General features: G+C 55.2%; 4 protein-coding genes across 8 annotated transcripts in view; 3 read left to right on the top strand and 1 right to left on the bottom strand.

The window, feature by feature from the left end:
* Sh2d3c (SH2 domain containing 3C) overlaps positions 1–4,004 on the top strand; it is a 29,287-nt gene extending 25,283 nt beyond the window's left edge. For both annotated transcript variants that reach the window (XM_026386475.2, XM_026386477.2), the window contains 4 exons: positions 419–590; positions 1,564–1,675; positions 2,023–2,229; positions 3,448–4,004. In XM_026386475.2, the coding sequence (XP_026242260.2) occupies positions 419–590; positions 1,564–1,675; positions 2,023–2,229; positions 3,448–3,623 (667 nt within the window). In that variant the 3' untranslated portion in view covers positions 3,624–4,004. The remainder of the gene's footprint in view (positions 1–418; positions 591–1,563; positions 1,676–2,022; positions 2,230–3,447) is intronic.
* A 1,866-nt stretch (positions 4,005–5,870) lies between these two features.
* On the top strand, positions 5,871–9,865 carry Tor2a (torsin family 2 member A). Of its 4 annotated transcripts, none has more exons than XM_026386404.1 (5): positions 5,871–6,046; positions 6,608–6,873; positions 7,764–7,936; positions 8,572–8,699; positions 8,960–9,865. In XM_026386404.1, exons 1-5 carry the CDS (start codon positions 5,896–5,898, stop codon positions 9,202–9,204), a joined length of 963 nt encoding a protein of 320 aa, XP_026242189.1. In that variant the 5' UTR covers positions 5,871–5,895; the 3' UTR covers positions 9,205–9,865. The 4 variants fall into 4 exon arrangements, with proteins under 4 accessions (XP_026242189.1, XP_026242188.1, XP_077654133.1 ...); XM_026386403.2 differs by having other exon boundaries at positions 7,761–7,936; XM_077798007.1 differs by having other exon boundaries at positions 7,761–7,936; positions 8,572–8,703; positions 8,960–9,133.
* On the bottom strand, positions 9,773–23,175 carry Ttc16 (tetratricopeptide repeat domain 16). The gene is made up of 14 exons (XM_026386458.2): positions 22,654–23,175; positions 21,869–22,041; positions 21,486–21,576; positions 21,141–21,284; positions 19,941–20,041; positions 19,722–19,851; positions 17,261–17,475; positions 16,463–16,707; positions 16,020–16,161; positions 13,836–14,001; positions 13,166–13,308; positions 12,809–13,007; positions 11,412–11,496; positions 9,773–10,515 (listed from the first exon to the last, which is right to left on the bottom strand). Exons 1-14 carry the CDS (start codon positions 23,173–23,175, stop codon positions 9,773–9,775), a joined length of 3,099 nt encoding a protein of 1,032 aa, XP_026242243.2.
* On the top strand, positions 23,158–24,656 carry Ptrh1 (peptidyl-tRNA hydrolase 1 homolog). The gene is made up of 5 exons (XM_026386547.2): positions 23,158–23,269; positions 23,612–23,831; positions 24,048–24,147; positions 24,324–24,369; positions 24,471–24,656. The coding sequence occupies exons 1-5, from the start codon at positions 23,174–23,176 to the stop codon at positions 24,651–24,653; spliced, it is 645 nt and encodes a 214-aa protein (XP_026242332.2). The 5' UTR covers positions 23,158–23,173; the 3' UTR covers positions 24,654–24,656.
* The last annotated feature ends 139 nt before the right edge of the window (positions 24,657–24,795 follow it).

The following is a 24,795-nucleotide window of genomic DNA, read 5'->3' as shown; positions in this document are numbered from 1 at the left end:
GGGCTCCTTAGCCTGTCCGCCCGCTCCCCTGGGTTCCGGCCACGCCTCCCACCCATTGGCCAATCGCAACTCTTGATATCCAGCTCAAAGCCATCCTGCGCCCGCTATCTCTGGATTATCCGGCTGCAGCCCCTTGTCCACAGCCTTGGCCCCGCTCTCACAGCGGATTCTTAAAACCGCGTGCGCGACCCACTCCACTCCCTCAAGCCCCGCCCCAGGCGCCCTGGTCCCGCCCCCGGAGCATGCTGACCAATCAGAAGCACTGAGCCTTGGTCCCCCTCAGCTGGCCGCGCCCTCTAACCTCAGCGATCCGTTATAACTTCTCACTCTGACTCTGCCCATCGCCGGTGATGGACAGTGGCAAGGGCCCCTCCCCGCGGACTTGGCCCCGCTCCCTCTGACCCCGCTGCTCTGACAGGTTCCACACCATGTCCATCATGCTGGCGGTGGACATCCTGGGCTGCACCGGCTCGGCGGAGGAGCGAGCAGCGCTGCTGCACAAGACCATCCAGCTGGCGGCCGAGCTGAGGGGGACTATGGGCAACATGTTCAGCTTCGCTGCGGTCATGGGCGCCCTGGACATGGCCCAGGTACTGAGGGGCCCGCCTAGAGCTGGGCACCCTGTAGACTGGAAGCGCCCTGGGCGGTTTCTCGGGGATGGAAATGGGAAGAGCTTTGTGAGTTCCTAGGCATGGCTGGGAAAGAGTAACCAGGAGAACACAGTTCCCCAAGGGCTGGCCAAGGACACGTTCTTTTCCCTTCCCTGGGTCTCAGTTTCCCCACTTATAGGATGAATGAGGAGTATTTGATGCATTTAAAGAAAACACAAAGGCCAGTGAGGTGGCACAGACCTGTAATCCCAGCCAACGGGGAGGCTGAGGCAGGAGGATTGCAAGTTCAAAGCCAGCCTCAGCAACTTACTGAGACCCTGTCTCCAGATGAAATGAAATTTGGAAAAGGCTGAGAGTGAAGCCGAGAGGTGGAGCACTCGGAGGTCAACCCCCAGTATTGCCAGAGAGAGAAACATGACATAGTATCATTGAACAGACACTCACCTGTGCCCTGGGCTGGTGCTACACTGTTTACCAGCATCGATTCCTGAAAAGACTCTCATGAGGTGGATGCCTCTGTTGTCTCCTCTTGTTACAGAAGGAGCAACTGAGAGCAGTACTTGCCTGTGGTCACACAGGTCCAAAAGTTTAGGATTTGAACTGATTTCCAGTGCAACCATTATGCAACACTGCCTCTCCTGTGCCTAATAAATAGGAACAACAGGGGCTCGGGGGCAGAGTCTCAGGTTCACGTCTCAGCTCCGCCACTTATTTTCAGAATAATCTTGGGCAAGTCATTCCCACCTGAGATTTAGTTCCTTCAGCTGTAAAATGGGTTGTGTTGGCAGCATCATGACACGAAAGGCAGCCTACACTGTCCTTGGCCCACCAATGGTGGCCAGAATGGCTCTTGTTATCCCACATCTGTGTGTCCACTCAGCAGGGTGGCCTGTGGCCAGCATCCACTGCAGGCCACTTCCTTGGGCAACATCTCACAGTCTGATCTCCCCAGATTTCCCGGCTGGAACAGACATGGGTAACCCTGCGGCAACGACACACAGAGGGTGCCATCCTGTATGAGAAGAAACTCAAGCCTTTTCTCAAGAGCCTCAATGAGGGCAAAGGTACCTCCCTGCCTTGCTGTGTGACCTTGGACAGGTTCCGGTCCTCTCTGGGCTGCCATAGACTCTCCCATTGTGGATGATAAGGAGAGCTTGGTGAGCTTACTTTTTGCACCTGGCAACCTCATTAGCCACGTCCAGGTCTAGGCTCAGCACTTGGGACTGCGTCATCGCTGCTGTGGGTGTACCCAGGGGAATCTAAAAGGAAGGGTTTGTCCCAGGAGTCTGGATCCCCGGGAACTCCCTGGGACCTTAGGCAGGCCCCTCTCCTCTCGCCCCTCAGCTCTGGGGAATCAGTGGATGTCGGACCTCCAGGGTCCCTGAGTGCCTGCTCTCTCTGTCCCCTGCAGAAGGCCCTCCGCTGAGCAACACCACGTTTCCCCATGTGCTGCCACTCATCACTCTGCTGGAGTGTGATTCGGCCCCTGCTGAGGGTCCTGAGCCCTGGGGCAGCACGGAGCATGGCGTGGAGGTGGTGTTGGCCCACCTGGAGGCCGCCCGCACGGTGGCACACCACGGAGGGCTCTACCACACCAATGCCGAGGTCAAGCTGCAGGGTGAGTGTAGTCGATGCCCGGGCTCCCCTCCTCCCAGCATCCACTCGGTGCTCTCCCTCTGTTCTGCCCCAGCTCCCCGGCTCCTCATCTTATCACCTTCTTCAATCACTGGGTGCACCTTGGCTGTGGTCCTTAGCTTGGCTGAGCCTCAGTGAAATGTGAAAGAAAGAGGTGCCCAGCTTGGTACCTGGGGTGAAGACAGCCACCACACTTCAGGGAGCTCAGTTTGTAACACCCTCACATGAAAGGGGCAGTGTCTGTTACTGCCTTTGGTATTAAGTTGCAGAAATTCACTGGAGATAAATTAGAAATTACAGCTGAGCAAAAATAAGATTTAAAAACTGCCGCAGTCTGGCTGGGCACAAATAACAGAGCCGCCAAAAAGCCTTGTAGGTTCAAACAGCAACTCTTTATTCCTGAACTCTCACCGGCACTCTACACACATTTTCTGGGAACACACTCCCTCCACCGGGCTCCACTCTGCGTGCCAATTCTCCTGGAACCCCGGGAGAACTCAATGGGAACTCCAAAGTAGGAGGCACCCTAGGCAGCAGGATCCGCCCTAATCCCAGCAGGATCCGCCCTAATCCCGGAGCTGCCCTAATTCCAGAGCAGGGTCACCTTTCAACCATTCCCTCTAGCAAAATGCCAGGCGTCATTCCAACTAAACTGTGGCTCTCAACAAAAAACTTACCCACAATTACCCAGGGTAAACGCTGTGAATATTCTGATAGGTTTTTCTGACTTTCTTGCCTTTTTTTTCCCCAAGAAGGAATAAAAAGATATGTATTTTATATTTACTTGTAAAACGTATATATGTTTCTTAAAAAAAATGGAATTTATGGGAAAAAAAAAGGAAAGAAAGAGAAAACGATCATGCAAGATCTCAAAAAACTTCCAGAGAATTAAACATTAATATTTTGTCTTCTAAGGACTGGGGATTCAGCTCAGTGATAGAGTATTTGCCTAGCATGTACGAAGCCTTGGGCTTGATCCCTGGTAATGAAAAAAAAAATATTGCTTGTCTAGAAAATAGTAGGAAAAAGACGAGACACTGCCATGCATGGTTATGTTCATTAACAGACTTTGTTGGCTCCCTGGTGGGCTGTGGAGAGGTTGCCTCAAATGGGACCCTGAAGAATGTGGGGACTCTGAATGGGAGCCCCAGCCTCCTTCCAACCAGATGGTGGTCCCTGACCCTGTGCCCCTGCCCTGCAGGATTCCAGGCCCGGCCAGAGCTCCTGGAGGTGTTCAGCACTGAGTTCCAGATGCGCCTCCTCTGGGGCAGCCAAGGGGCCAGCAGCAGCCAAGCCCGGCGCTATGAGAAATTCGACAAGGTTCTCACTGCCCTGTCACACAAGCTGGAGCCTGCTGTCCGCTCCAGTGAGCTGTGACCCCCGCAGGAACTTTCCCCTCTGCAGCTGTGGGCAGCAAAGGGGGCAGAGACCTTTCCCCAGAGCACCCCAGGGACACTGTGATCAACCCAAAATGTTCTGGGTTCAACTCCAGGATCTCCATTGCAACTCCAGGGTCCTGCCTGGACTCTGGATTCCACCTTCCAGTCAAGTACTTACCAGTCTCCCTTCAGGAAGGACAGGGACCTTGCTCCTCCTACCAGCTTCTGCTGTCCCCCTTCTTGCCCAGGTTCCCTGTTTTTGAGCCATGGGAGGCCCCTCATGCCTCCTCCCTCTCCCCTGGGTATCTGCCTCCACTGGCACCAAGGCCTCCATCTTGCTGTAAATAAGTCTGTCTGTTCTGTAAATAGATGTACAGAAACCATGTTCTTTCTTTCATATAATAAACTTTTATGACTCTTTCTTCTGTCTCTCAGAAGGGGCTGGGGGTGGAAAGAAGCACTTTTTCTCAGGTGAAAGGTAGAGAACTTCATTTAACAATTGCTTGCTGGGCATGATGACACACGTCTTATAATCCCGGCCACTCAGGAGGCTGAGGCAGGAGGATCATGAGTTTGAGGCCAGCTTCAGCAACTCAGCAAGACCTATTTCCAAATAAAAATTAAAAGGGCTGGAGCCTCAGTAGTAGAGCACCCCTGGGTTGAAAAAAAAAAAAACCAAAAACTTATTTAGCACTTGGAACATTCCAGTTTGTTCCAAGAGCCAGAATACAAGCAAATACTAAATTCAAACCCTGCCCTCCAGGAGCTGATGACAGTGGGGGTGATAATTCCAACCTAGTGGGAGACATACAGGTATAACTTCCTTCTGTCCCATGGCCTGCCTCAGGAAGCCACAGCAACGATTATCACAAACACAAGGACCCAAGATGTTTGGAGTAGAAGGGTTTTCAGAAATCTAGGACTTCAACTCCCTTCTGTGAAACATATGGAGACAGAAAGGACTTTCCCTGGGTCCCAGCAACAGAACAAGGAAGGCTACAAACTGGCTCCCCTGACCCAGGGTTCTTTCTCAATAGAGGGAAGTAATAATTTCAGGTTTGAGATGTGGCCCTGAAGTCGTGTGTGTGTGTGTGTGTGTGGGGGGGGGGTTGTGTGTGTTAAGCTGGGTAGGGCAGGGACCTTCAAGCTAGACCACAAAGACAGCTCTCAATTCTTTCACTCCAGTAGGTGGGAGAGGTAAAGGTAAGCAATGTAGATCAACAGGATCCCAAGCCAACCTGGGGTCCCCAGGAGCATGTTCACCGAATTTGAGATGTCTGGGTTCCTTCGCCTCTGAATTATTTGACCCATCGGACCTGGTACCACATGACATGGTACAATGGTACAAAGCATCTTTGGCTGAAGCTGGAGGTGGTTGAGTTCTGTTGTTCATTAGCAGGGGCAACTTGGATAAGAAGTTTAACCTCTTGGGTCCCAAATTCCTCCTCAAAATAAAACAAGGACAATCACAGAACCCATCTGCTAGGATTGATGGTAATAAGCATTTGGTATGTAGTGGAAGCTAGGTAAGGGACAGTTATGTTTCATACATAATGGATTGTCAGTGGTCATTTATCAATTACTTTCTGAGTCAAAACACTATTTGCCTGCACCTCATTGAAATATCACCATTTCCATGTTGAGGTTGTGGCTAGGTGGTAGAGTGCTTGCCTACTACATGTGAGGCATTGGCACTGGGTTGGATTCTCAGCATTGGATACAAATAAATAAATAAATAATAAAGGTCCATCAACAACTAAAAAAAATTAAAAGAGAAACATCACCATTTCCATGTGTAGCAGATACTATTATATTATAGCATGTGTATGGCACCTGAAGCTAATGGCACATAGTGTTGCTCACCAAAAGCTATTATTAGTGAACCCTCTTTTGTCATATAAAAGAAGAGGTTGGAAGAGGCGCTTTGCAAGCTGTAAGGTTCCGCACAAGTTTTTGTTATAGTTGTTACGTTACCTTTTGTGGTCATAATAATCCTTTATTTATCCCTTTCTGAGCTACCGTGATGGTCCCCTAGTTACCGTGGCCATGGAAACGCGGCCCGCTGACCCGGACTGGACGGTTCGCGGGCTCCCCCTGGAGGCACCCTGGAGTCCTGCTGCGCGACGACGGGGCGGGCCTTTGAGACGCGCGGGAGGGGAGCTGGGAGTTGTAGGCCATGGGCGTGGCTGCGGCGGAGCAGTGCACGCCGGGAGCTGTAGTTCGTACGTCGAGTGGTTGGCAGCCCCTGACTGAGCTTGGGCCGCTCCCGGATGGCTGCCGCCACGCGCGGCTGCCCGCCCTTGGGCTCGCTCCTCCGGCTGCTAGGGCTGCTCTCAGCCGCGACTGCCTCCTGGGACCTAGCTTCGCTGCGCTGCAACCTAGGCTCCTTCTGCGAATGCGACTTCCGGCCCGACTTGCCCGGTGAGGGGACAGGGAGCCCGGAGCGAGGAGCGGGTGGATAGGGAGCTTGCCTCAGGGCCGGGCATCCGTGAACCCGAGGCGGGAACCCGCAGACCTGCGGACGGCCAGGGCCGAAGTGGGGCCGGCTCCGAGGGGACTTGAGCGCCTGTGGCACGGACCTGAAGCGTAGGTTATTGGTGCCCGTTAGAGTCCCAGAGGGTTTGCGAGATGAAGAGAGCGAGCTTGTTGCCGGGAAGGCCCCTGCGGGGACATATTAGGCCTGCATGGAGTGGACTTGCAGTCCAGGGAGAAGCCTGTATTGGAGATTGGCAGGGGCTTGGGCATAATGGGTTGGCAGCTCCCGCTCATTTAGGGCTGGCGCAATCTGGAGAACCGCCTGGTGGGGGCGCTGCCGAGATAAGCCAGGCTGATAGGTGGCCGGTGCAGACAGCCGCAAGGGCCCTATTCCCTGTCCACACTTTGGGACAAGCATGCCAAACACAGGGTTCCCTAGACCAAGTCCCAGACATGATTTCCACCCTGAAATTCTACCTTGGTTCTGACACTGTCCTGTGACCCTAGGTCTGGAGTGTGACCTGGCCCAGCACTTGGCCGGGCAGCATCTGGCCAAGGCATTGGTGGTGAAGTCCCTGAAGGCCTTTGTGCACGATCCCAGCCCCACCAAACCGTTGGTTCTCTCCCTGCATGGCTGGACAGGCACTGGCAAGTCCTATGTCAGCTCTCTCTTGGCTCACTACCTCTTCCAGGGTGGCCTTCGCAGCCCGCACGTGCACCACTTTTCCCCCATCATCCACTTCCCGCACCCCAGCAACATCGATCGCTACAAGGTAGGCTGAATGTGTCTTGGACCACCATTGGCCTGCACATGGGGTGACAGACCCTGAGGAGTGAGTCCTAGCCCAGTAAGTGGAGTCACTTGTCCCAGGTCACACAGCCAGCTGGATCTTCAGCCCTCAGAACCCATCCTGAACAGAGCGTGAGACTGTGCCATTCTGTCTGGCAGGGAGTTCTTTTATTGGCTGGGAAACAGTAATGGTACCTACCAGCCAGTTGCTGTGAAGGGGACAGCATTATACAATTGCAGGTATCACTTATTGAGCACCTGTGTTTGCCAGACAGTCTGCATTATTGTCTCCCTGTAAATCACTGAGCCCCAATTTGTGGCTCAGAGGAAGCACTAGGTAAATACTGGCTCTGACCACTGTTGTTGATTGCAAGGCACCTTCCAAGTCCATCTCTCTCAGCTGCCAACACTTTGGGAGCAAAATTCAGGTTCAGGGAGTGGGAAGCAGCTTCTCCTGGTATAGAAAAGAGTAGATGTGGGCTGGGCTGGGGCTTAGTGGCAGAGTGGTTGCCTAGCATGAGTGAGGCACTGGGTTCGTTCGATCCTCACACCACATAAAAATTATCAAAATAAAGGCACTCTGTCCATTTATAACTACAAAGTAATTTTTTTAAAAAAAGAGTAGATGTCATGGAAGGAGCCCTCAACAGGGAGGCAGGGGCTTGGGTTGAGTCCCTGTTCTACTGACATGCTGTGTGACCTTAGGCAAGTCTGTGCCCCTCTCTGGGCTCTCTTTTTACCATCAGTCTTAAGAATGGTTTTGTGCTCTTTGGGAGACCATATCTCCTGGGGAGGGGTTTTGTTCTTGGTTTGGGAAGAAGTTTGGGGTTGAAGCTCTCTGGCTCTCTGGAACTCCTCTTTTCCCTGTAGAAGGATCTTAAGAACTGGGTCCAGGGGAACTTGACTGCCTGCGGCCGCTCCCTCTTCCTCTTCGATGAGATGGACAAGCTGCCCCCAGGCCTGATGGAGGTCCTGCGGCCTTTCCTGGGCCCCTCCTGGGTTGTATATGGAACCAACTATCGAAAAGCTATCTTCATCTTCATCAGGTAGGGCTGGTTTTGTAATGGGCACAGCAGGAGGACACTTGTCCCATGTCCAGCTGTCTGCGCTTGGCCTGTGCTCCCAGGGGGACACTGTTTCCAGGGTCCAGTCAGGCTGTCCCAAAGCCCCTCACTCTTGCTGGTGACACATCATCTAAGGTGGCTGACGACCCCTTTGACATTCCCAAAGCTATTCCAGGTTCTGTCTTTGTATCCTCATCCCTTCTTTGAGGAGACCCTGCTATGTCCACTTGTTCCTCGTTTTTGGACAGGAGGACAAAGGTTCTGGAGTTTTCATCCTCTAATTCTCGCTCAGGTCCTGGCCATTAACTCAGGCAAAACTGTGTTACTTCCCTGAGACCCCACCTCCTCTCTGAGCAGTCCCCATGTCCCCATGTCGGTGGCCCCTTGGCCTACCGGAGGCTGCAGAAGGGGAGTCAGTTAAGGACACAGAGTTCTGTAAACTAAGTTGCATGGCACACACGCGCGCGTACAGCATGGCCGCGCTGGAGAGGAGAGCTGGGGAGAGCAGTGTCTCCGTCGGCTGACCCCTGGTCCTGTTAGGTGGCACCAGGGAAGTGAGGGCCCACTCCGGCCCTGGTCCCTGGCTGAGCCTCTGCCTGGGTCCCCCATGATTTTAGCAACACTGGTGGTGAACAGATCAACCAGGTGGCCTTGGAGGCATGGCGCAGCCGCAGGGACCGAGAGGAGATCAGCCTGCAGGAGCTGGAGCCAGCCGTCTCCCGAGCCGTGCTGGACAACCCACACCGTGAGTTACTCGGGCCCTGCCCCGTGTGGCTTCCCCCGCAGCCACAGTGGGCTGACTGCCAGGGAGGGCCGGGTTCCCTGGGGTCTCAAGTTCTGCCACTGACCCAGCAGAGGCTTCAGCACTCCCAGGTCTGCGACCTGAATGGGTCACAACCCCTCGGAGCCTGCGTCTGGAAGGGGGCTAAAAGGAGAGGGCCCAGCACACCCCTCCTCTGCCCGGGGGCTGGCTTCCCTCTTAGGTAGCACGTGTCCTTCCTGCAGATGGTTTCTGGCACTCGGGCATCATGGAGGAGCGCCTGCTGGACGCCATGGTGCCCTTCCTCCCGCTTCAGCGGCACCACGTGCGGCACTGTGTGCTCAATGAGCTGGCCCAGCTGGGCCTGGAGCCCCGGGACGAGGTGGTGCAGGCCGTGTTGGACAGCACGACCTACTTCCCCGAGGACGAGCAGCTCTTCTCGTCCAATGGCTGCAAAACAGTGGCCTCTCGAATCGCCTTCTTCCTCTGACCCCAGAATGGCATCCTTGCCTGGCCAACCATGCAGGAAAGGCTGGAGGGACCCTTGTCCAGAGACTGCTGGAGAGTGGGCCCCAGAGCACGCAGTCAAGATGAAGAGGGGTATTGGCCAGGCCAAGGACAGATGCCGGGAAAGGCCTGGCTTCAGAACTGGTTGGAGGCGTCCTGGCCTCTGCTCACGGTCACCCTGGAACCTCACTGAGCCCTGACTTTCTCCTGCAGCCTGAGCCTTCTTAATGTGAATGTAACTCAGGGATCAAGGTTCATGGCTGTCACCCACACCCCTGGCCCTGGCACTGTACCCCACCTCACTCTACAGTCTGTGACCCCAGTATCACAGCTCAGGCTGGGACTTCACAGTTTTCAGGAGTTGAGGGACTCAAGACGCCACCTGGGCCTCGATTTACACGTTTTTAATTTTTTAAAAGAAGAGAGCAAGCATAATAAACGTAGCCATGGACTAGAGGAACGCTGGTCGAGGTTCCTTTTGCTTTGGAAGGACTCAGCCTCGGGTGCCTGTGGGGGCAGAATCGTCCCTGCTCCAGCGAGAAGCAAGGGTTTCACTGAGCTTCCTCAGGGAGCAGCACAATGACCGTGACCTCAGCAGCTTCGGTCTCACTGGGGCCCTGGCTGGGGCCCTGGCTGGGGCTGGGGGTAGACCTGGCCTTGCTGGGCCTTGTGCTCCATGCCATGGTACTGTAAGTCTTGCTGGAGCTGGAGCCCGTGCTCTGAGTTGCGCTCAGGGCAGCCTCTGTCTTACTAGGTGTCCCGCTCTGGTCCTGGGTGACCATGGTTTTGCTGACATCCTGGGAAACCTGGATCTTGCTGGAATTTCGGATCAGTCCCCAGCTCTGGTCCTGGGGGACATCATCCCTGCCTGGTCTCCAGCTCTGGTCTCGGGCAGCCTTGGTCCTTCTGAGTCTCTGCCTTGGCCTCCGGGTACCCTTGGTCTTGGGCCTCTGCTTTGGGCCCTGGTTGGCCTCTGTCCTGCCAGATTTCTGGCTCTGTTCTGGGATAGCTGCTGTCTTTCTGGAGAAGCACCTTTGACTCTGGGCAGCTGGAGTCTTGCTGGAGCTCTGGATCTGGTCCTGGGTGGCCTCAGCCTTGCTGGGCCTCTGCCTTCTCTCTGGGGAAGCTTGGGTCTTCCTGTGGTCAGGGCTCAGGTGGTCCTCGTTGACCTCAGTGTCTGAGGATGGGGTCTTCTGTGGTGAGGAGACAGAGGGTGTGGCGGTGGTGGTGGGGCTGCTCCTGTATCCCCGGCAGATGGTGGACATGGTGGAGTCTGAGGTGGACTTGACCCTGTCTGGGAAGGGAGTGCCAAGAGTATCCATCAGGCCTGCCTTACCCTCCCTGGACAGCTCGAGGAAAAAGGGGCTTCCAGGCGACCCCTACCAGATCCCCAGTGGCTTTGTACATCCAAAGCCGCAGTTTTGCCCACTCATACCAGCCTGGCCTCCTCACAACCCTAGCTCTGAGGCGGGCCAGGCTGTGACATGAGCCACTTGAGCCCCTGCCCATCCCTGGACCCCTCTGCTCCAGCAGGGCCCTCGCCTGCTCCCTCCTCCCAGCGCCCAATGCTGTGCTCCCTTCAGCTGCTTGAGGTCTTGGCCTCTAAGGGCCACCTGTGCTCAGGCCTGCTTGACTCCCTTCTGGCTGTGTCCACCTGTTGACTTGGGCTCACTGCCCAGGGAAAGGACTGTGCCCTTCATCCCTGTTATTGCTGCCAGGCATAGGCCAGGGCCAGGGCACCCGGTGAGGTTTGGGGATTGCCCCGAGGGACAGGAAGGAGACAGCACTGCCATTCTCCTGCCGAGGCGCTCTGGAGCAGCCTTCTGAGATTTTCCCTTTTGTCCCTTCCAGGCTGGTGCCCAGCAGAATTGCGGGTTGAAGCCCCTTGGACATGAACAGGGTTCAGTCCCAGGCCGAGGGGGAAAGAGAAAAGGACAGGCCTGAGAGGGGATGAGGCAGGAGTAGCAGCAACATAAAGAGCCTGATGGAGAGACCAGTGTCCCTGCTCTGTGCTGGACACTGTCCCACTGAGTCCTCACACGCCCTCCATGAGGTTGGGACTTCTACTCCCACTGTGGAGTCCCCTGCCCAAGGTCAACAGCAGGCCCAGGTTCACATCCCTTCTCACCCTGACCTTTAACCTCACTGCTGTTTTGCTCTCCTGGGCCTAGCAGGAGCCCAGGGACTTACAGCGGAAGATGGAACCTGAGGAGGTCTGGTCGAGGTAGCCTTCTGACAGGGATGTCACCTTGTGAGAGGCAAGCTCCTGGGTGTCCTATGGCAGAAAACAGGCTGGGCAGTTGCAGATTGGGAAGCCCTTGGGCCAGCGGCCACCCCTCTGGAAGGCCAGCAGGCCCTGGGGATTGTTCTCCCAAGCTTAGAGCTCCTCCCAGATACCGCAGACACGGGGTGGGGCAGGGTGGGAACACAGGCTGAGACTGCAGGAAGGGGAGTGGCCCTCCAGGAAAGGAGGCCTGCGAGGGGCTGCTGGCCTCCATTTTCTCTGCAAGACGAACACGTTAGTTCAAGTGGGAGACAGGCCTCTGTAACTGTAAAGTGCTGTGTGCTGGGGCGCAGCAGCGACGGCCGAGGAGCTGTTCATGCTCTAGGCACGTCTGGACCACCTGGCACATCCAGGGGAGGACAGGTCCCCTGCTATGACCATCTCACAGACCAAGGCTCCTAGCATCCAAGTAACCTGCCCAGCCACTCAGCTGAGGAGGAGAGAAGCTGGGTTGGACTCCAGTCCTGCTGGACACCTCCCTCAGAGCCTTGGCTGCTGGCCGCCTCTACCTGAGGTCACACCTGCAGGTGGTGAGGACGGCGGAGCAGGTGTCCATCCCATAGGCCCTGGGCTCTGAGCTCTACCAGATTCAGCTCAGCCTCTTCCTGCGGGAGGGAGCCCACAGTGACCTGGCAGGGGTTCTGCAGATAAGAGCTTTGTATTCTGCCTTTGTTCTAATGCAAACTAGAAAAAGGGAGTGCCAGCAGGGCCAGGGGTAGGTTGCCTTTGAACATAAACTTGATGTCTGTTGGCAGTTGACTAGAGGAAGAAGTTTTGGGATGATCACAGGCACAGGCTGGCTCTTGTCCAGCGTCTGGGGAAGGAGCTGGAGAGGGAGGGCAGCTATTTGTCCACTTACACAAAGAAAAGGGGAGACTCCCTATGGTGTTAAGAATCAAGGCAACCTGGGGGGTTGTGCTGAGTTGCAAGGGCGCTTAGGATATGGCACAAAGTGGCACTGGGGAATGTGTTCTGTGTTGAGCTAGGAAATGGTGTCATGGTGTATTTAGTTTTGAAAATTTATCCAACTGTTCACCTATGATTTTCACACTTCTCTGTTTATATTGCATTCAACAAAATGTTTTCAGAAACAATTTAAAAATAGGAAAAGTCTGGCACAAGTGGCCAGGGCACCCCCAGGACCTGTGGGGTGTGAGGCCAGGTGTGTGAGACCTGTCTCTGAGGCCGGCCTCTTTACCAGCCTCCCTGCAGGGACAGTCCTTGCTGGTGCCAATCCCATCTCAGAGAAGCCAGCCTCAGCCCCAGACCCCAGGGTCCCAGGCCTGGTGAAGGGCCTGCTCACCTCTTTCTTCTCCTTTGCTTCCTCCTCCTCCTTGGCAGATGGGGCCTCTGCTGGCTCTACCTGCAGTGCCTGGGGGGTGGGCTCCGGCTCTTTGGAGCTCTCAAACAAAGGCTGGTCCGACAAGAGCAGCTGGTTGGACTTCCAAGAGAGCAGCAGGGCCTTGGCCTTCTCGCGCTCCAGTTCCCGCTCCCTCAGCATCCTGCCAAGCCATGGCCCCAGGGTCCTGGGTCAGCCTCTCAGACTCCACCTGCCATCCCCAAAGACTAGTGTGGAGACCCTAGGAGGTGGCGGGGCAGAGGAACCTGAGCCCCAGTCAGTCCCCAGTCTCAGCTCCTGGCCCCTTCCCTGGAAGCTTACCCCACAACACCCTCCAGGTTGCTGGCCTGAGGGCCACTCTTCCCCATCTGCATCAGCTGCAGCCTGGCCAGTTGGGCCACCTGGCTTTGAAGCACTTCCTCCACTGACATGCCCGGGAAGAGGCTGGTAATCAGTGGGAGAAGCTGCGGGAAAGGGGTGACCAGAGCCAAGTGTGGGCCAGGGCAGGTGGCAGAAGGCCAATGCTGCCCTGCCTTGCAAAGTCCTACCTGGCACTTCTCAGGGCTAAAGAGGGGTTTCACGAATTGTTTCTAAAGGGCGGGACCCTTTTACTCAGAAGGACAGGAGACATGAGGAAGGGACCACCCCCACAGGGAGCCCTGATGGTGAGCCAGCTGGGGCTTCTGGAGCCAAACAGAGCAGAGGTGGTCTGATCTCTGAGCTGCAGGACTGGGGCAAGGGAGCCTTCTTTGAGCCTTGGGGTCTGCATCTGTAGATGGGGGTGACGGTAACTCTCTGGCTTGGAGGGAGGCAGGAGCCTGGAGGGAGTGGCAGGGTCGGAGTGGTCAGAACACAGCCACTCTTAGGAGTGCTCCAGCGTTACCTGCTCATGGCCAGCCGTGCAGGTTTCATTCAGGGACAGGAGGACCTTCAGGGCAACCAGGGTGCTGACTCCGGAGCCACCCACCCTCCTCACCCAACAAGAGCCCACCTTTGGTTGCTTGGGATTCAGGAGCAGGGCAGTGGCAACATCCTGACGGGCCCCAAAGATGTCCTGCAGGAGCTGTCGACTCTTGGCCCTGTACATGTAGTACTGGGCCTTACAGGGGTTGTGCTGAATGGCCGCTGAGAAGTGGTTCTCTGCCTTCTGGAACTGCCTGCAGGATGCAGTGGGCCCCGAACTGCCATGAGCATCACCTTCTGAGGGGAGATGGTGGCTCCTGGGCCCCACTGAGGAGTTGGGGAAATCTAGGAGCTCTGCTCCCCCACTGTGCCCTCTCTTCCTCCTGCCAGCCACACCTCTGGTGGGCCCAACACTTAGATGTGGGTATGAAACTCCAGGATAAATGAATATTTTTATGATCCTGGCATAGGAAGGAACTTCCTGAGACTATCATAAACCCAGCAGCTGAAATTTAAAAAAAATTAATTTGATTATGATTTAATTCCATATTACTGAGTAGCAAAAGTGCCACAACAAAAAGCAATATATAAAGTCTGGGGCATAGCTCAGTGATAGAGTGTCTGCCTGGCATGTTCTAGGACCCGGGTCTCATCAATACCCAGATCCTGGGGGGAAAAAGCAATATATAGGACAAATTATTTTTCCAGACAGCAGGCAGTAAGCTGATTCTCTTAGCCTACAAAGAACTGTAATAGTAAAAAATTTTGCTAAATAAGCAATTTAAACATTTTTTTTTTAGTTGTAGATGGACACAATACCTTTATTTTGTTTGTTTATTTTTATGTGGTGCTGAGGATCAAACCCAGGGCCTCACACGTGCAAGGCAAGTGCTCTACCGCTGAGCCCCAGCCCTAGCCCCTTAAATAAGCAATTTAATAGCAAAATGGGTAAAAGCTTTTGATAAGCTATAATGGCCGAGAAAGAGACTGGCCTGCAATAGTAAATAAAGTATTTAAACATGCAAAGTAAATAATCTTTCAGAGAGTTTTTCGTTCTTTTCTTTCTTTTTCTTTTTTGCCTAGGATTGGCAGAATTGAAGAATAATTTTAATACCCTATGCCAGGGAGGTGAGGGGAAATCAAGGTACTCTTTCCTGAGGGAAGTTTTTGTTGGTTCACTGTTTTTGGAGAACAATATCATAATATCTATCAAAACTTTAAAGATGGGCTGGGGCTGTAGCTCAGTGGTAGAATGCTTGCCTAGCATGTGTAAGGCACCAGGTTCAATCCTCAGCACCATATATAAATAAATAAGCAAATAAATAAATAAATAAATAAATGTAGGTATTGTGTCCATCCACAACTAAAAAGATACACATTTAAAAAAAAAAAAACAACAAAAAACAACTGTGGGTGCACGCCTGTAATCCCAGCAGCTTGGGAGGCTGAGGCAGGAAGATTGCGAGTTCAAAGCCAGCTTCAGCAACAGTGAGGCACTAAGCAACTCAGTGAGAACCTGTCTCTAAATAAATTAGGGCTGGGGATGTGGCTCAGTGGTCGAGTGCCCCTGAGTTCAATCCCTGGTGCTCCCTAAAAAACAAAACAAAAACAAAAAACAACTTTGTTTACATTCTTTACCCAATAACTTAATTTCCAGTAAACCAGGCTATAGCTTTTACTAGCATGAGAACCTATGTCCTGCTTGCTCACTGCAGGACTATTTCTAATTAAAACCTGAAAGCCCAGTGCATGTCAGCAGGGGTTTTTCTGAAGCCGGCTATCCACCTCCACAGCAGGGGTACTATGCAGACAGTGGAAGAGAAGGAAGTGACACCACGGAAAGTCAAAGGACAGACTGTGCAGGCTGGGGACCAGGCTCCTGGGAGAGCGCTGGCCTACACAGCGGCCCTGGGCGACCCCCAGCACTACAAAAAGAAAAGGAAAAAAACAAAGCAGTTTCACATGTTTCCATTTCAGAAAATCGATAACTGTTAGCATATGCCTGGGAAAAAGTCTGGAAGGGTCGTTATTCACCTTAGCAGGGAGCAGAGCTGGAGGGAGGTGGGGATGATAACTCACATTTCAAGTTATATGTTACTATTTAAATTTTCCATGAAAGTGTCATTACGACAATAATCAGGAAGAAAATAAAAGTATTTCTCGCCAGGACTTGAAAACTAAAATTGACATTTAGGAGAGAAGCAGTCCCAGCAGGTGGCTTCCTGCAGGCTGGTCCACACGCACGCCCGCCCCCCTCGGATCCGACTGGCACCTTCTCTTCTCTTCGCAGAAGCCCATCTTCTCCTGCAGCATGCCCATGCGCATGTTGGCACCCTCGTCCTGCGGGCTCAGGGCCAGCGCCTGCTTGTAGTCTGCCTCTGCAAAGGCCAGGTTGCCCAGCTGGAAGAAGCAATCTAGAGTCCGAGGGTGGGAGCTGAGTGAGCACCTCCCCCGCCCCCCTGCCCAGGGGTGCCCGCCCAGCTGCTCTGCCCCCCTCCCCAGGGAGGCAAAACTGGCGGCTGACACCACAGAAGCTCTGTCTTCTTTGCACCCGGGCATCTTCTCCCACCTGCCTGATCTGAGAACTGGAGGAGACAGTTGTCTAGGGCGACATTTCCCAAAGTGTGTCCCCAGGACACTGGGGCTATCAAATGCTTCCTTCTGTCCCCCCACCCCCACACCAACCCACCTTAGGGATGGCGCGGGGCCACTCACCTCCGCGATTGATGTAGAGGCCCTTCTCCTGCTGCTCGTCACGGAGTGCCTTGTTGAGCAGCAGCACGCCCTCCTGGTAGGCGCCCTGCTTGTAGCAGTGCACCGCGAAGTCGTTGTAGGTCAGCAGCAGCTGGCGCTGTGCCTGCTGCACCATTTTATCCTGGTCGTCAGACAGCATGTCCAGTGCCTTCAGCAAGTCCTCCACGGCCCTGTCAAACTCCTGGAGCCTGCGGTATATGGTGCCTCTGGGGGGAGGGTGTGGCGGTGGCAGGAAGGGCCATGAGGGACAATAAACCCCCCTGACCAGCATGTGGTCTGGCAAACCACTGCCCTCCCTGGGCCTGCTGACCCATGACCTGTGAAGGTGGCGGGACCCTAGCTCAGGTTCTAGGTTTGTCCCGTGGACCTGCCCCCGATTGCTACTCTGATGACCTGCCCATCACTGGTAATGTTTTATTTCTCAAAAATAGCTTCTCTTTCTTTCAGGGGGCCAGGTGTCTACCTGCCTCTATATGAAGGTGACACATGTTTTACACCAATCTTCAGGTGAGGAAACCCAGGCTCGAACGCAGAGGTTAACTGGCCCTGAATCATGTGCGCCCCCGAGCACCCACCCAGTGGGAACCAATCAGCAGGCCTGGGGCTGGAGGATTCCAGGGTCACTGGGAAGGTGCTGTCTGATCCTCCAGGGGCAGTGACCCCAGCAGGAAGCAGGGAAAACTGTCAGAGGGCCAATGGGGAAACTGAGACCATGTAGCAGGTCTATGGGAGGAAGGCCTAGAACCCCTCCCCCAGTACCGGAAGAGGAAGAGGCTGGGGTCCAGAGGGTTGTTCTCGATGGCGGAGTCGATGCACTGCAGCGCGTGCTGCAGCAGGCCCTGCACTGCCAGGATGCCGGCATCCTGGCGGGCCTGCTGGGCCTGGTCCACCATCATCTGAAGCAGCAGCTTGGCCTGCAGGTTCTTGGGATCCAGCAGCAAGGCGCTGCGAAGGTCCCGATAGCAGAGCCTGGGCTGCCAGGGGTGGGGTGGCGTCAGGGGCACTGGGTGGCTAAGTGGAGCCCTTTCCTGCCCAGTGGAAGGGAGGGGGAGGACAAACCTCCAGGTGACAAACTGGCATCGTGTCATCCCTCCCTGGTGTCCCTCATGTTATTGTTTCATTTGGGAAAAGCTCCTCCCAGGCCTCATCCTTACTGACCCCCCTCGAGGTGTGACCCCTGTGAGGCAGGTCAGCCTCAGCATTTGTTGTCTCCTGTGAGCCTCCTCTGAGACGAGGGGAGTGAGCGTCCTCCTGAGGAGACTGCCTTGTCCTTCTATCCTCCCCTGCACTCCCTCGCAGGCTCCCTGACCTTTAAGCCCACGAAACCTCTGACCAAGAACAGATTCAGGTCTGGGTATGAGTGGAAAACACCCTGAGGCAAATACCTTCTACTGGGTGTGCAGATTAGTCAGTCAGTCAACAAACAATTCTAGCAGGCAGCCGAGGCTGGGTAGCTGGCTGGAGGGCGAACAGGGCAAGAGTGTGGGTAGCAAGTGTGAGTGAGGATGGGCGAATGACTGAAGCCAGGACCTGGGCTTTGAGCAGGCAGACCTGGGCCCAGGACAGCACGGCTGACTGGCTTTGTGACCCTGGGAAGTCACCCTGGGCTGCTGCTTCACCTACCTTCCTCAAAGGTGACTGCAGCCTTCAGGATAAACATGGGTAACATTTAGAACAGGCCTATGAGCAGGCCCAGGCCACAGGAGGGACTGAACCCACAACAGCCAACATTTGGCAATAAGGGCTAGTCTCACACCTTTGGAGGAGACACCCCCTGAGTCACCTGTGGGACATTGGAGAAGTCACCTGATGCCTCACCACATTCCTTCCAACACTCCCTCCAGAATTGCAGGCTCAGTCATCAGTCACCCAGGACACCTCCACCCTCCTGCCGCCGCCACCTGTCCTTCCTTGCCTTGTTTTCATCACCCAGGCAAAGCAGAACCTGGAAACTTCCAGAGCCCGCCCTTACCCTGAGACTACCCCAGTGATGTCCTGTCCCTTTTCTTTCTTTCTTTTTTTCTTTTCTTTTCTTTCTTCTTCTTCTTCTTCTTCTTTTTTTTTTTTTTTTTTTTTTTTTGATGCTGGGATTGAACCCAGGGCCTTGCTAAGTCAAGAGCTCTCTGCCACTGAGCTGCACCCCCAGCCCTAATTTACTTTGAGACCGGGTCCCAAAAAGTTGCCGAGGTTGGTCTCAAAATTGGGATGCTCCTGCTTTAGCCTCCAGAGCTGCTGGGATTACAGGTATGCACCACCTAACTGGATCTAGTGGTGGCTTCCGAAGCACTGTGACCTGCCTTGACCCCACTCCCACAGCCCTCCCTGCTCCTCTTGTGGTGCCCAGCCTCTCCCAGGTTCCTGCCTGTCCCCCAGGGCCATCTCTTCCAACCTAACACTCCCCGCAGCAGCAAGAGGGTCTTGCTCAAGTCCACTGCCCCGGGAGTACCCCTTTGAGGCTCCTGCTGCTCTCAGGAAGACCTGGAGACCCCAGTGCCCTCTCATACCTGTAGTGCCCTCCTTCCTGTCCAGCACACCTCTCTACCGCTTCCTGAGCCCTATTTCCCTGGCCTTTCTCTGTACTCAGTCCCCATCCAGCCCAGCCTGTGGGGTGCTGGGAGGAAGAGTGCTTAGTACATGTTCAGTGAGGCAAAGGGAAGAAGGAAAGGAAAAGGGGAGGAGCAGGGGCAGGAAGAAGGAAGAAGCATTGCTGCCTTGTCTGAGGGGCCTGCAGCAGGGCGCTCTCACCCTCCTGGTCAAATCATTCCTGCGGGGCTGGGTTGTGGCTCAATGGCAGAGCGCTCGCCTAGCATGCACAAGGCACTGGGTTTGCCCTCAGCACCACATAAATGTAAAATAAAGATATCGTGTCCACCTAAAACTAAAATAAATAAATAAATAAATCCTATGTGATCATCTGCTCAGGGATGTCCCCCCTGGGCTGGGAGCTCCAGAAGAACAGCAACGATATAGGTCTCTCACCTGTGGTCACCACAGAACCTGACACTGTCCTGGCACAGAGCCAGGGCTGAGCGATGATGGAGAACTTTCCAACTAGGCAGCTAAGTGGGCAGCACTCGTCAGGCCCTCTGCCAGGGAGGGCAATGCCGCAGTGCACTGTGGGGAAGGACCTGTGACCTGGCCGACAGCCTACCCTCCTTCTGTAACCTTGGGGCACGCTGCAGGTTGAAAGCGGGGCACCTGCCCTGCCCGCGTGCTCTACCTTCTGGAAGAAGTTGTAAAGCCTGGCCCGGAGGATGTAGATGTCGGCATTGGTGGTGCCCTGCTTCACCTCCTTGGTGATGAGTGAGAGGCAGTCTTGATGCCGTTTGAGGGCCATGAGGCAGGCTATGCTGAGGGTGGAGGGCAAGAGGTGCTTGCTGTCTCAGGGGGAGGGCACAAGGGGCTGCTGGGAGGGAGGCAGTTCACAGCTGGCACTCACCATCGGTAGCGGAAGCAGGGTTTGTCGGGCTGGAGCGTAGAGCCTTGAGAGAAGATGTTCAGGGCGTCCAGGTAATCGCATTGCTCATATAAGCACTGGCCCTGGGGACAGGGGTCAGTCAATGCTGCTTGCAACTCTGACCCAGCAGCACCCACCAGTTGGCAGGAGCAAAATTGGGGCAAAAGGGGAGAAACAAGAGATAAGACAAAGCTTTTTAGATCTGGGAGACTTTAAGAGACAGACAGACACACACACACACACAGATGCAGAGTTGGGGACAGAGCAAGAAACAGTGATTACTACACAGCTGGTGAGAGGCAGCAGCTCGGAGACAAGGATCAGAGAAGCCAGGGGTGGAGGAGAACAGCTGAGCGAAAGGAATCTTTGGGGAGCCCTGGGCTAAGAACCAGAACTCGTCATCTCACTGGCACTAGTGAGTGTCCCCCTTTTGGATGAAGGAAAAGAAGTACAGAAATATAAAGTGACTTTTCCTGAGGTCACACAGGAAGCGTCTATGAAAAACACAGGCTCCCAACAGACAGATTGAACACAAAGTCTGGGTGCCTCAATGCTTTTTTAAGAACTGTAATTTGGGGCCTTTCAAAAGACAGCAAAGTTGTCAAAATGGAAAAAAAAAAGCAGGATTTTGTTGTTTTATAGTTTACTACTGACTTTGTTTTGAATTTTGAGTTGCAAATGAAGTAACTACCATCTTTCAGTGCTTAGAGCCTTCCACCCTAGATCTGTGCTAACACTACAACAGCCACCAGCTGTATGTGGCTGTATAAATTAAATTTATCTGTATACGTTTTTTTGCAATGTGGGGGCTGGAATCCAGTGCCTTATGCGTGCTAAGCAAGTAATCTACCATTAAGCTACACCCCAGCCCAAATAAAATTTAAAATTCAGTTTCTCTGTCATAGTCGTCATATTTCAAGAGCTTAACGTTTCTGGGTGGCTGGTGGCTGCCATATTGGATGGTGCAGAGCAGACTGCTGTCATCATTTCAGGAAGTTCGCGGGACGATGCTGCAAAGCCCCCACGCCTGGCAGCAAGCTGCCTTGGAAGGTGAGAGAAACAATGGGTGGCGACACAGACACAGGGACCAGGAGTCCCCAAGGAGACAGAACTGGTCGCAGGAGCAAGGAAAGCCCCTCACAGCCAGAGGGAGCGAGGCAGCCAGGCTGTGAGGTGGAGCACCTGAATGTAGAGCACAAAAGCCAGCCGCTCCAGGTACTTGGGGTTCTCTGGCTGGAAGGAATACGCCCTTCGAAGGTTCTGGGCTGCCGAGGAGAAGTCACACAGCTGGATGAAGGCCTCAGCCCTCCAGGCATAGAAGTCCACCTGAAGGTGAGGAGGTCCAGGCTGTGTTCTAGCCCCACCATCTGCCCCTAAGGGTAGGGAGTGGACTCTGCCTCCCTGGGGCATGACACCCAGTTACCAGCAGGTACTTGGTGGTCTTGAAAGAAGGGACCTAGCAGGGGTGACAGTAAAGGGGAAGTGTGTGCCTGAGGTTGCTGGTGCCCACGGAGGCCCTCCTCTCACCACATGGGGATCCAGGTGAAGGGCACGGGAGAAGTATAGCACAGCCATCTCCCAGTCCTCTTGCTCCAGGCACTGATGGGCTCGCTGGTAGCTGCAGTGGCAGGGGAGTATAGGTATGGGGCTGGCCCTGACTTTGGAGCAGCCCCAGGCATACAGCTGGGTGGAAGGAGAGTCAGGGGGAGAGGCAGGAGGGGTAGATGGTACTAGGGAGGGCACTCTGGCATTTCTGGAGCCATCAGCCTTTTATTCACTGAAGTAGAAGGGCCTCATTACAGAGTGGAGTTCACTGAGGCTCAGAGAGAGACAGTAACAGGCTCAAGGTTGCACAGCATGTTAATGGTTGGGGGTGTGGGGCAGGAACCTGAGATAAAATAGTCACTCACTACTCTCTGACTTTGAGAGGCACGGTTAACTTTATGACCTTTGGTTTTATATCATCCAAATCCAGGAACACTTGGCTGGTCCCAAAGATACGCTTCAGGGTTCCCTTTGAAACTGGAATAACCCGTGGCTTTGAGATGTCCTCTGAGGGGACCTGGTCAATTGCCAGAGCATCCTGGAACCAAGGGACAGCAGGCTGGAGCAGGCCTCAGAGAGGACCCCCACTTACCAGGTAGAGGAGAGTGGAAAGAGGGCTAGTGGTCCCCTGACCCTTAGGGATATTCCTGCCTCTGTCCCTCTCTTATGGCAATGTGTGGGATCTGGGTCCTCATGCCTACACCATCCTCTGGGCCTTCCCAGCTCTTACCTCCTATTCTCAGTACTCACAGCTCTAATGTCCCCAGCTCTGATCCTGCCCCAAGTCCCAGGCCATAGGGGTCCTCAGCTCCTTGGATGTCCTATGGGACCCTCAGGGCCAGCAGGTCACGCTGAACACCTCACTGACTTCTGTGCTAGGCTTTCTCCACCAGCCACCCAAGCCGGAGACCCATGACCCAACAGCTCTCAAGCCCTGTCCGTTCCACTGCCTCAAAATCGGTCAGATGGCTCCTCTTCTCTCGTCCCACGGTCTGGGCCAATGACGTCTTGGCCTGGACGCCAGCTCTGCCCACAAGTCGGGAGCTCTCTGTTCTTAGCACAGAGGCCAGGGCCTCTCTGAGTTGCACTACTGGCCCTGCCTCGGCCGTACTTTAAGCCTCTCCTGGGAACTCAGCCCTGGTGTCCCTACCCTGTCCTCTGCCTTGGCTTTAGCTTCTCCCCCAGCCCGCACCTCGCCAGCGTCTTCCATGAGGCCGCTTGAAGGAGGGCACCAACTCCCCTCGCGGCCGGGACCTCTGGCGTTGCTAGGCACCAGCTCCAGGACGCCCGGAGGCTCCGCCCCTTGGCCACGCCCCCGCGACCTGAGGGCTGCTAGAAAATTTAACCTAGGCGGCTGAGGCCGACGGCAAGGAAGAAAGTCGCCAGGCTTCTGCAGCGAGGCCGGGCCACAGCGAGGGCATAACAAGGCTCCCGCCTCCCAGGCCGATGACTGAGAGGGTTCCGAGGGTGCCACAAGAACCCCACAGGGCCACGCTGACGCAGAGCCGCGGAACGCGCGGGGGCGACCCGGCGCGCCGCCGCCCTGCTCTTCCGCCCCCGAGAGGCTGCAAGGCCCCGCCCGGACTGGACGCCCCAGCGCAGGGGGCGATGCGATTGGCCGCAGGCTGGCTGACGTCGCAGGGCGGGGCCCAGCCCTGAATGGAGGCAGCATGTCGGCCTCCGGCCTTTCGCGCTGGGGGCTGTGGCGGGGGCGGGCCATGAGCCGGCGTGTCTTGGAGCCTCGGTCCCCCGGGAAGCGGTGGCTGGTGAGTGGGGTGTGAGCGGCGACGCAGAGGATCGGGGCCCTGGCTCCGGCCCTGCCATTGTCTCCCGGGTAAAGTTCCCCACAACTCTTTAAGTTTTCTTATCTAGAAAATGGACCCTTTTCTCCACGGGCTCCAGCCTTTCAGGAGCTCGGTGCCGGCACCGAGACGCGCTGCCTGCCCGGCCTTCTGGAACCCCCAGGGGTTCCTGGGCCCTTTTTTGGCGCCTCGTCCTCATTCGGGCCCTGCTCTTCATTTCCGTCCTCTGCTCTGGGTCCCAGGGGATGCTGTGCTGTCAGGGGTGGTGAGAGTTGCTGGCCTCAGTTTCCCTGGTGCTGCTCGCAGGTGGCTGGCCTGGGGAACCACGGACTGCCTGGTACGAGGCACAGTGTGGGCATGGCGGTGCTGGGGCAGCTGGCTCGACGGCTGGGAGTGGCAGAAAGCTGGGCGCGCGACCAGCGCTGCACTGCTGACCTCGCCCTGGCCCCCCTCGGGGATGCCCAGCTGGTCCTGCTCCGGCCGAGGCGGCTCATGAATGCCAATGGGCTCAGCGTGGCCCAGGCAGGTGAGTTGAGGTCCCCATAGATGGGCCGGCCCTGAGGACACAGGTTGTGGAAAGTACCTGTTGAGCTCCAACTGCTGCATGACTTGGGTACTTTGGGAGCCTCGGTTTCTTTCCCTTTGAAGTGGGGTTCTCTTTTGGCCCCTCCTTATGAGAGCCTGCGTAACACACCCCTGTGCAGATAGGCAGTAAACAGGACCACTGTTTCCCTGTGCCCAGCTGAGCTGTTTGGGCTGACTGCGGAAGAGGTCTACTTGGTACATGATGAACTGGACAAGCCCCTGGGGAAACTGGCTCTGAAGTTGGGGGGCAGTGCCAGGTGAGGCCCCGAGATGCTCAGGGTTAGGGTAGGGATGCTGACCTCCCAGTTGGGGTGGAGAAGGGCTTCTGTCCCAGTCCCCCAGGAATGAGTCACTGTGAACCCATCCTGGGCAGGGTGGGGTGAAAGGGTGCTGACCCAAAGAAGCACTAACTGCTGTCTCATATCCCTTGAAGGGGCCACAATGGAGTCCGTTCCTGCATTAGCTGCCTCAACTCCAGTGTGAGTCTGCCCTTTTGTCCTACACTGGGTGAGGGGTGGCCCAGTGGGGTATGCCCAACATACATCACTAAAGCTCTCTGGCCCACCTCTTCCCCCCACAGGCAATGCCAAGGCTACGGGTGGGCATTGGGCGCCCAACACACCCTAGTGCAGTAAAGGCCCACGTCCTGGGCTGCTTCTCCCCAGAGGAGCAGGAGTTGCTGCCCCCTTTACTAGATCGTGCTGCTGACCTGCTCCTGGACCACATCCGTGCACGAAGCCAAGGTGCCTCACCAGGCCCCTGACACCAATGGACACAGCTGCCTGCCTGATTGCTGCCCACAAACCAGCTGTGCCACAGAACTGCCATGCCCACCTGTGATGTCCACTTTTTATATAACTCTTCTCTGGGCTGTCCCAGGCCACTTGCAGACTTAAGATGGGGAC

Source organism: Urocitellus parryii, chromosome 4 (genome assembly GCF_045843805.1).
Source record: "Urocitellus parryii isolate mUroPar1 chromosome 4, mUroPar1.hap1, whole genome shotgun sequence".
In the NCBI taxonomy this organism is placed as follows: Eukaryota; Metazoa; Chordata; class Mammalia; order Rodentia; family Sciuridae; genus Urocitellus; species Urocitellus parryii.
This window is presented reverse-complemented; position numbering and strand designations above follow the sequence as displayed.

What these genes read in the sequence shown, in the direction of transcription:
- Tor2a (XM_026386403.2), top strand. Translation starts at nt 5,896, where the DNA reads ATGGCTGCCGCCACGCGCGGCTGCCCGCCCTTGGGCTCGCTCCTCCGG. An exon ending in CTTCCGGCCCGACTTGCCCG is followed by an intron (nt 6,047 to 6,607) that starts GTGAGGGGACAG and finishes CTGTGACCCTAG; the next exon opens with GTCTGGAGTGTGACCTGGCC. An exon ending in CGTGCTGGACAACCCACACC is followed by an intron (nt 8,700 to 8,959) that starts GTGAGTTACTCG and finishes TCCTTCCTGCAG; the next exon opens with ATGGTTTCTGGCACTCGGGC.
- Ptrh1 (XM_026386547.2), top strand. Translation starts at nt 23,174, where the DNA reads ATGTCGGCCTCCGGCCTTTCGCGCTGGGGGCTGTGGCGGGGGCGGGCC. An exon ending in CCCCCGGGAAGCGGTGGCTG is followed by an intron (nt 23,270 to 23,611) that starts GTGAGTGGGGTG and finishes TGCTGCTCGCAG; the next exon opens with GTGGCTGGCCTGGGGAACCA. An exon ending in GCTCAGCGTGGCCCAGGCAG is followed by an intron (nt 23,832 to 24,047) that starts GTGAGTTGAGGT and finishes CCCTGTGCCCAG; the next exon opens with CTGAGCTGTTTGGGCTGACT.
- Ttc16 (XM_026386458.2), bottom strand. Translation starts at nt 23,175, where the DNA reads ATGCTGCCTCCATTCAGGGCTGGGCCCCGCCCTGCGACGTCAGCCAGC. An exon ending in TTTACAACTTCTTCCAGAAG is followed by an intron (nt 17,476 to 19,721) that starts GTAGAGCACGCG and finishes CACCCCTGGCAG; the next exon opens with CCCAGGCTCTGCTATCGGGA. An exon ending in CCCAGCCTCTTCCTCTTCCG is followed by an intron (nt 16,708 to 17,260) that starts GTACTGGGGGAG and finishes CCCTCCCCCCAG; the next exon opens with AGGCACCATATACCGCAGGC.